General features: G+C 35.9%; 1 protein-coding gene across 1 annotated transcript; it reads left to right on the forward strand.

Moving 5' to 3' along the window:
• Window positions 1–626: 626 nt before the first annotated feature.
• LOC138347635 (uncharacterized) lies at window positions 627–1,865 on the forward strand. Its single transcript, XM_069295940.1, has one exon. It carries the CDS (start codon window positions 627–629, stop codon window positions 1,863–1,865), a length of 1,239 nt encoding a protein of 412 aa, XP_069152041.1.
• The last annotated feature ends 7,607 nt before the right edge of the window (window positions 1,866–9,472 follow it).

Genomic DNA, 9,472 nt, shown 5'->3' on the forward strand with positions numbered 1-9,472 from the left:
TCATAAATCTATCTTCAGAGCTACTCATTTAGTCTAGTATGTCCAGTACTTTTAGTCAGCTTCATTCCGTTATATTACACACCATACATTTCATGTATTATCGTCATTCAAAGTTGCTTCTTTTAGTGTACAAATTTAGGTATATGGGATCGACAACATATGTAGCACTGGAATCGCTTTCATTTAGTTTTGGTCAGACTCCTGACTCTCTGAGAGGTATTGAGGAACATGTTAAGGAGTTGAATTAGAGTTGAATTAGTTAGTTAGTTAAAGTTTAATTAATTAGTTAACTTCAATTAGTTAGTTAACTAGTTAGTTGTTAGTTGTTAATTGTTTGTTAGCCAGCTGTCGTTTTGTGATTGGAACATTAACTTTGTTAGTTAGCATGAAGTAGAATACAGATTGTAAAAAGGCATGAAGGTGTATCTCTCTCAATAACATTCTTCTTCTTTCTCCTTCTTCTTCTTCTTCCTTCTTCCTTCTTCTTCTTCTTCTTCAATCTTCACTATCGATTGATCTCAATTGATCATCATCAACAAATTGATATGGTATCAGAGCAGGAGTACAATCTCTGAGAAATTTTAGCTCATTTGGACCTCTGGATCTGTAGATCGGGAGAGGTAATAATGGCAACTAAAATCGATCATACACACCCTCTGTATCTGTCTTCTTCTGATGTTACAGGTGCAGTTCAAATTGGTATTCAACTTGTAGGAATGGAGAATTATACTTTGTGGAGCAGGGCAATGGAGTTAACATTGCTAACAAAGAATAAATTGGGATTCATTGATGGCAGCATCAAACGTGAAGATTACACAGTCGATTCTGAGAAGAAACAGTGGGATCGATGTAATGCAATGGTGCTTTCATGGCTTATGAACAATGTGAGTAAGGAACTGATGAGTGGAATCCTATTTCGTTCTAATGCATCACTGGTTTGGAGTGATCTGAAAGAACGATTTGACAAAGTGAATATGTCTAGGATATTTCACTTACACAAGTCGATTGTTACACATACTCAAGGTACTTCTCCAGTCTCAGTATACTATTCCAAGTTGAAAGATCTATGGGATGAATTTGATTCAATTGTTCCTCCTCCATCTTGTAATTGTGAAAGATCTAGAGAATATGTTAATAGCATGCTTAGACAGAAGCTTCTGCAGTTCTTGATGGGTTTGAATGACAATTATAGTCATGCTCGAAGTCAAATTCTTATGATGAATACACCTCCAACTGTTAATCAATGTTATGCTATGATAATTCAAGATGAAAGTCAAAGGGAGTTAAGTGGAGATCACTATAATTTAGGAGGGCAAATGGATCCTACAGCCTTGTTCACTAGTAGATCTGGAGGGAACAATTTTAATAGTCAGAATAATCGAAGTGGTAATGTGAAGCCTAACAAACAGAGAAGTGGATATTTGTATTGTGACCATTGTGATATGAAAGGCCACAGTAGATCTGATTGTAACAAGCTGAAGTACTGTGTTCATTGTCACAAACATGGACATCTAAAGGAATTTTGCTATCAGCTAATAGGTTATCCTACCAATTATAAAGGGAAGAGACAAGCAAATGTTATGACAACTGATTACAATCCTCAATTTAACAATCCAAGTAGTTCAACTAATGGTAACAATGTAGATCAGATGCAACAGTTCAAGAGTGGTGGTTCACATCAGATGTCACAACAATATAGAAGTTCAAGTGATTCAGGAGCTGCTTTATCTCAACATTTTACACCTAGTCAATACCAACAAGTTTTACAGATGATGAACAAGTCATTGATTCATGAGGGAAACACAAACACAGTAGCTACCAATAGTAATGCCAATGTAACAGGTATATTTGCAGGAAATTCTTAGTTTACTCCTTCAACTTCTAGTTTTGATTGGATTGTTGATAGTGGGGCAACTGATCATATGGTGAGAACTAAAGAATTGCTAACTCATGGATCAACAGTAAAGAGTTCAGGAAATGTTCAACTTCCAAATGGTGATTCAACTAAAGTCACACATTCAGGTTGCTCTCAACTACAAGGAGGTGAAGTAGTTAAGAATGTTTTATATGTGCCAGAACTTAACTTCAATCTTCTTTCAGTGGCTAAACTTACTAGGCAATTGAATTGTTGTGCAATTTTCTATCCTGATTTCTTTCTCCTTCAGGATCTCTTCACTAGGAAAGTGAAGGAGATTGGTGAAGAGAATGGTGGTCTATACATCTTAAAGTCATCACAAATGATGAACACTGGACAGCATAGGAGTTTTGTTGCAGTGAAGAATTCTGCTGAAGGTGAAGTTTGGCATAAGAGGCTAGGTCACATTCCTATGAGTGTTCTCAGGAAGATAGATATATTTGCTCATAAGAGGGATTTTCAGTTGAAATGTTGCAATATTTGTCCATTAGCTAGACAAGTCAGACTACCATTTCCTAATAGCAGTACTAGAAGTATGCAATGTTTTGATTTAGTTCACATGGATGTATGGGGACCTTACAAGATCACAACTCATAATAAAATGAAGTTCTTTCTCACTTTGGTTGATGATCACTCTAGATGGACATGGATATATCTCATGCATCTCAAGTCTGATGTCTCTACCATATTGAAACAGTTCCTTGTTATGGTTAAGACTCAACACAATATTCAAGTTAAAATCTTTAGATCAGACAATGGTGGAGAGTTTTTTAATGCTCAAGTGAATCAATTGTTTGAATCTCAAGGCATTATACATCAGAGTTCTTGTCCATATACACCTCAACAAAATGGTGTAGTGGAAAGAAAACATAGACATATAATGGAGACAGCAAGAGCTATTAGATTTCAAGGCAATATTCCAATCAGGTTTTGGGGAGAGTGTGCTTTAGCTGCTGTCCATATCATCAATAGAATTCCATCCACTGTGTTACTTAATAAGTCACCTTTTGAAATGATGTTTGGAAAAGCTCCAGATTTGTCTTACATGAAGATTATTGGATGTCTGTGTTATGCAACTACATTGTTGAGATCTGATAAATTTGGTCCTAGAGCCATCAAATCAGTACTTATGGGTTATGGTACTACACAGAAGGGATACAAACTCTATGATCTACAAAATAAAGTTTTCTTTGTTAGTAGAGATGTGGTTTTTAATGAGTCTATCTTTCCTTTTCAAACTCAGTGTTTTGATGACATACAAGACAATGTACCATCCATTGAATCTTCAGATTTGCCAGTTGGATTTGATGATCTTGAGAATCATCATCAACAAGATCAACCAACTATAAATGATCCCATTGATAATGTTGATAATGCATCTGTCAATAATCTTGAGGATCAACACCAGCAGGTTCAACCAACTGTGGATGATTCATTCTTGAGCTCCAACAGACGACAATCAACTAGAACTTCTAGGCCTCCCCTTTGGCAAAAGGATTTTGTTACCACATTCAAGTCTAAATCAAGGTCCAATTGTTTGTATTCTCTGGAAAATAACATTGATTACAGCAATTTGTCTTCTTCTTATCAATGTTGCATTGCTAATCGTTCAGTTGACACTGAGCCTAAGTTCTATCATCAAGCTGCCAAAGATAAGAGATGGATAGCAGCTATGAAAGAGGAGATACAGGCATTGGAAGAGAATAAGACCTGGGAGGTAGTGACTTTACCTGTTGGCAAAAAGGCTATAGGTTGCAAATGGGTGTACAAGATTAAGTACAAGGCAAATGGTGAAGTTGAAAGATTCAAAGCCAGACTTGTAGCCAAAGGATACAGCCAGCAAGAAGGTTTAGACTACCAGGAGACATTTTCTCCAGTTGTTAAGATGGTCACAGTTAGAACAATGCTCACTTTAGCTGCATCTAAGGGATGGGATGTCCAACAGATGGATGTTTATAATACATTCTTGCAAGGTGATTTGGTAGAAGAAGTCTACATGCAGATGCCTCAAGGATTCTCTCATATGCATGCTGGAGATCAACCTGTATGTAAGTTACTTAAGTCATTGTATGGACTTAAGCAAGATTCACGACAGTGGAATGTGAAGTTGACTCAGGCACTATTAGTTGCTGGATTTCAGCAAAGTCATTTGGATTATTCTTTATTGATCAAGAAGTCTAATGAAGGTATTGTGATTGTTTTGGTTTATGTTGATGATTTGTTAGTCACTGGCAGCAACATCACACTAATCAATGAGACCAAACAAGTTCTAAAAGATAACTTCAAGATCAAAGATCTAGGATCATTGAGATATTTCCTAGGGATAGAGTTTGCCAGAAACAGTGGAGGAATTCTGATGCATCAAAGAAAGTATGCACTGGAGATTATTTCAGACTTGGGATTAGGTGGATCTAAGCCTATTGCCACACCTGTTGAGATGAATGGAAAGCTCACTACTGCAGTGTTTGACAAGCATGTAGGAGTTACATCTGATCCTGTGTTATCAGATATTGGTGAGTATCAAAGATTAGTTGGGAGACTGATCTACTTAACCATTACTAGACCTGACTTGTCTTATGTTGTTCAAAACCTGATCCAATTCATGAATGCTCCTAAGCAATCTCGTATGAATGATGCTATTAGAGTTGTTAGATATGTTAAACAACAACCTGGCCTAGGTGTTATGTTATCTGCTCAGCATTCTGGTTCTTTACATGCCTTTTGTGATGCTGATTGGGGATCATGCCCTGATACTAGGAGATCCATTACTGGATACATGGTTACCTTTGGGGAATCCTTACTTTCTTGGAAGTCTAAGAAGCAATCTACAGTATCCAGGAGTTCTGCTGAAGCAGAATATAGAAGCATGGCTTCTACTGTTGCTAAAGTTACATGGTTAATTGGTCTCTTTCGTGAATTAGACATACCTATTGTCTTGCCTATTGTTATACATAGTGACAGCACTGCTGCTATTCAGATTGCCTCCAATACTGTTTTCCATGAGAGGACTAAACATATTGACATTGATTGTCACTTTATTAGAGAAAAGGTTCAAAGAGGTTACATATCCATTCAACACTTGGCTACTGCTGAACAACCTGCTGATGTATTCACTAAAGGGCTTGGTCGATTGCAACATGAGTATTTGGTTTCCAAGCTCGGAATGAAGAACATCTTCATATCTCCTAGCTTGTAGGAGGGGTATTGAGGAACATGTTAAGGAGTTGAATAAGAGTTGAATTAGTTAGTTAAAGTTCAATTAATTAGTTAACTTCAATTAGTTAGTTAACTAGTTAGTTGTTAGTTGTTAATTGTTTGTTAGCCAGCTGTCGTTTTGTGATTGGAACATTAACTTTGTCAATAACATTCTTCTTCTTTCTCCTTCTTCTTCTTCTTCTTCTTCCTTCTTCCTTCTTCTTCTTCTTCTTCAATCTTCACTATCGATTGATCTCAATTGATCATCATCAACAAATTGATAAGAGGCTCCAACTTATCTTGAGTACTAGTAGTTTTTTGATGTTGTTAGTACATTATTCCGGTAGCTTAGGGTCTTGTAATGGTGACCTTTCTTTAGTATGTTAGAAACTTCATAGATGAGTCAATTGAATTACGGTCATAGTTGTTTTATAAGCATATGTCTACTATAAAAAATTTCAGTCTTTTAATTTATGAATCGTTGTTGGGTTTGTTTTTAAAGTTATTGTGTTAAATGGTCATCTTTTAAAAGCTTTTGTAGTGAATTTTTAACCAAACTAAGTCATTATATAAAACAATTTATCAAAGTAATACATTTTTCTAAAATTTTATAAAACTAGTATAAACGTATTTCACGGTAACGTTTTAGGGTATATTTTATTTTTTTAAAACTAACAGCATTAATTTGATATACGTTACTGTAAGTAACGTTTTACTTTTAAAACGTTATTTTCAGTAATGTTTTACTCCTAAAACGTTACTATGAGTAACGTTTTAGGAGTAAAACGTTACTATGAGTAACATATATCAATCTTACGCCATCAATTTTTAAAAAATAAAATATATCCTAAAACGTTACTATGGAATACGTTTATACTAATGTCATGACCCAAAACGAGCCGCGAGTGGCACCCACACTTACCCTCCTATGTGAGCGAACCAACCAATCTAAACCCCAACATTTCAACCATAATAAACAGAATATAATGCGGAAGACTTAAAACTCATTAACGAAATCAATTAAATAACTTCTAAATGTTATCAATTACTATCCCCAAAACCTGGAAGTCATCATCACAAGAACATCTATCCTCAAATTACTAAATCTAAGAGTGTAATGACCCGGAAGGTCATTTTTGGAAATTTTAAATATTAGTGTAACTTGAATTAATTAATTGATAGTTAATGGACTAAAGTATCTTTTATTTAAGATCTTATACCATTTGTTCCATATAATAAAATTAAGTTAGTAAAATTTACCACTTAAATACCTAATTACTTTAATTAAAAACAAAAAGGAGATTAGAGAAAAAGGGAAAGTAATTAACCTGCATCGAGTGGCGGCCGGCAAACACATAGGAAGAGGCATAACGTGTCCAGGTAATTGTTAAACATAAGTATTCTTATTTATTTATTGTTGCCGTTAATTAGTATTAGCAATAATTGGATATGCATTGTGTTATATATATGTATAAGAATTGCAAAGTATGACTCCATTATGTGGCAGTGATGATTAAGCAACCAATTCGGCGGAAAATTTCATGAAATTAACATATTAAACTCATAATATTAAATTAGTTGAGATTTTAGGGTTAAGTCATTATGTTTAACTATTCGAAGTGGTATTGTTTTATGTGTTTAGTATAATAATAATAATTATCATGAATTAAATTTTGATATATTAAGATAGGTAATTAGATATTGAGTGTATTATACTATATGATAATTATTAGGTTTGTAGTATTTGGAGAAAATATGATTTAACCTTAGACTTGAAGCTTGGAAAATATAATAGTTGAAATGTTAGTTGGCATCAAGAATTACGAACTTGATTATAAATTTGAGGTGAAATTTTAGGACAAGATTAAACACACAAAAGTGTGAGTGTTGTTAGTTCTGAAACCTTATTGTGAATATATATACTTGCATAGATTGCATTTATTTGGAAGCTCAACGGAAAGGGAAGGCTCAAGTCCCAGAGTGATTATTCGAGTGGTTAAGGCAAGTGGATTTCTAAACTTTTGTTAAGCATACGAAATTCGTGTATTTCCTTGTGTGATGTTGAGAATGATTTGGAGACTTGTTGTTTATTTGTTGGTGTTGTATTTCTTGTTGTAAATTGTGCTTTGTTATCAAATGGTTATCTCCCCCTTTTCATTTGAGCATGTCATTTGCATTGTATCTGAGACATGATTGTAGTAAGAGGATGATGTACTATTTTCGAGGGTCGTATCGCGCGCCGCGATGGATATTATATTTCGAGGGACGTATCGCGCGCCGCGAAGGTTACTATTTATCGAGGGTCGTGTCGTGCGCCGCGACAGATGCATGGACAGATATGTCCCCTATGGGTCCCGGACTGAGAGACAGCGGGTGTGTATCGTTAGGGAAGACATGCATCACTATACTTGACATTGCATCTCATGGCATTACACATTTTATTATTGATGAACTTGAACATGTGTTTTGTTGATCTTGTGAGTGTTTCTCTGTGAAGCTTGTGACTGTTGAATATTGAGTTGTTATTGAGAATGTGTAAACTGATAGAGTGTGGTTATTGAGTTGTGTGTTTGGTAAACTGTAAACTATTAGACTGTAGCGTGGAGGTTTAGATATGGTGTAAGAAGTGCCCGTATTTTGTTCACTTAACTTGTGTTTAGAGGTTTGCTTGTTGGGTACCGCGTGGTTTGGTACTCACCCCTTGCTTCTACAAATTTTTGTAGGATACGAGCCTGGATCTTTGTGATACCTTCTATTCTCTTCGTTTCCGAGGCATCTTGGGAAGATTGTGAGGTAGCTGCTTGTCATCTCAGCGAACTTTCCTACTCCAGTTTATGACTTTGTTTTTACTTGAAAGACAACTTCATTTTAGACTTCTATTTTGTTTCAATTCTAATGTTTACATTAGAGGCTTGTGCACGTGACAACCTGGTTTGGGGATTGAATTATATGACTTGGTTTCATACTAGAAATTGTTGTTGGATTGTCATTTACTTCCGCACTTTGTTAGATATTGGGTTTTAGGCTGACTTGTCTTGGTGGGATAAGACAAGTGTCATCACACCTATTTTTGGGTCGTGACAAAGAGTATCTAAGAAGCTAAAATAAGCAAAAGAGATGGTCCATGTCCGAACTTCAAGACATCAAGACGTGAAAGAAAGAATTCATTTCCGAGCTAGGAACAATAGCTCACCCTGAAATCTGATTATGCTGAAGTCTGGCTAGAGTTGCGGTTGAGTCGAAGTCGATGGCACGTTTGCTGCACTCCACAAATAACAAAGAAAGAAACATACAAGTAGGGGTCAGTACAAGGTACAAGTACTGAGTAGGTATCATCGGCCAACTCAAAATAGAAAACAATATATATCAGATAATAACATAAAATAAACTACAATACTCAACAGATAACAACAACAAGTACCATAACCATTGGCCGCAACCCAAGCGCATCTATGAGGACTCACGCCTCCACACCATACTCATTTGGGAAATAGGTTCTTTAAATTGAGTATATTAACATAATTCAAGATTCATTCTTTTTACTATCCTGGTGTCGGAACGTGACACTCCGATCCTCTACTACTATCCTGGTGTCGAAACGTGACACCCGATCCTCTACTATCCTGGTGTCGAAACGTGACACCCGATCCATTACTACTATCCTGGTGTCGGAACGTGACACCCGATCCATTACTACTATCCTGGTGTCGGAACGTGACACCCGATCCACTATTACTATCCTGGTGTCGGAACGTGACACCCGATCCACTACTACTATCCTGGTGTCTGAACGTGACACCCGATCCATTAACCTCATTCTTTTAGTTCATCAAGCCTTCTTTTATACTAAGGCAACATCATTAACAGAGAGGGTTTTAGGTTTAAGCTTCACAACCTCATCTTTCCAACCCATTACAATTACATAATCACATCATGCAAGCATACAATTAAGCATATAGAAGACTTTACAATACTACCCAATACATATCATTCGCTATTAAGAGTTTACTATGAAATAGCATAAACCATAACCTACCTCCACCGAAGAATTCGTGATCACGCAAGCTACTCCTCAAGGTCTTTGCTTTCCTCTTCGTTCTCTCTTCTCTCGCTCGTTCGTCCCTCTCTTCTGTTCTTTCTATTTTTCCTTATTCAAACTCTTTTTCTTTTACCCTAATTACCATATAATTAAGTATAAAAAATGGTAAAAGTAATCCACTATTTATTTCAAGGTTATCACCTTTAACCCCCCAAGTAATTGAATTATTAACATTAACCCACTAACTTTGTAATTATAAGCAGGAATAGTCCAAAACGCCCCTTAAAACTTTTAACAGAAATCCGACCCAGTCAGGGATACGC

Source organism: Solanum lycopersicum, chromosome 3, assembly GCF_036512215.1.
Source record: "Solanum lycopersicum chromosome 3, SLM_r2.1".
NCBI lineage: Eukaryota > Viridiplantae > Streptophyta > Magnoliopsida > Solanales > Solanaceae > Solanum > Solanum lycopersicum.

Bases quoted from the DNA above. Each gene is read 5' to 3' on its own strand.
- LOC138347635 (XM_069295940.1), top strand. From the start codon at position 627: ATGGCAACTAAAATCGATCATACACACCCTCTGTATCTGTCTTCTTCT.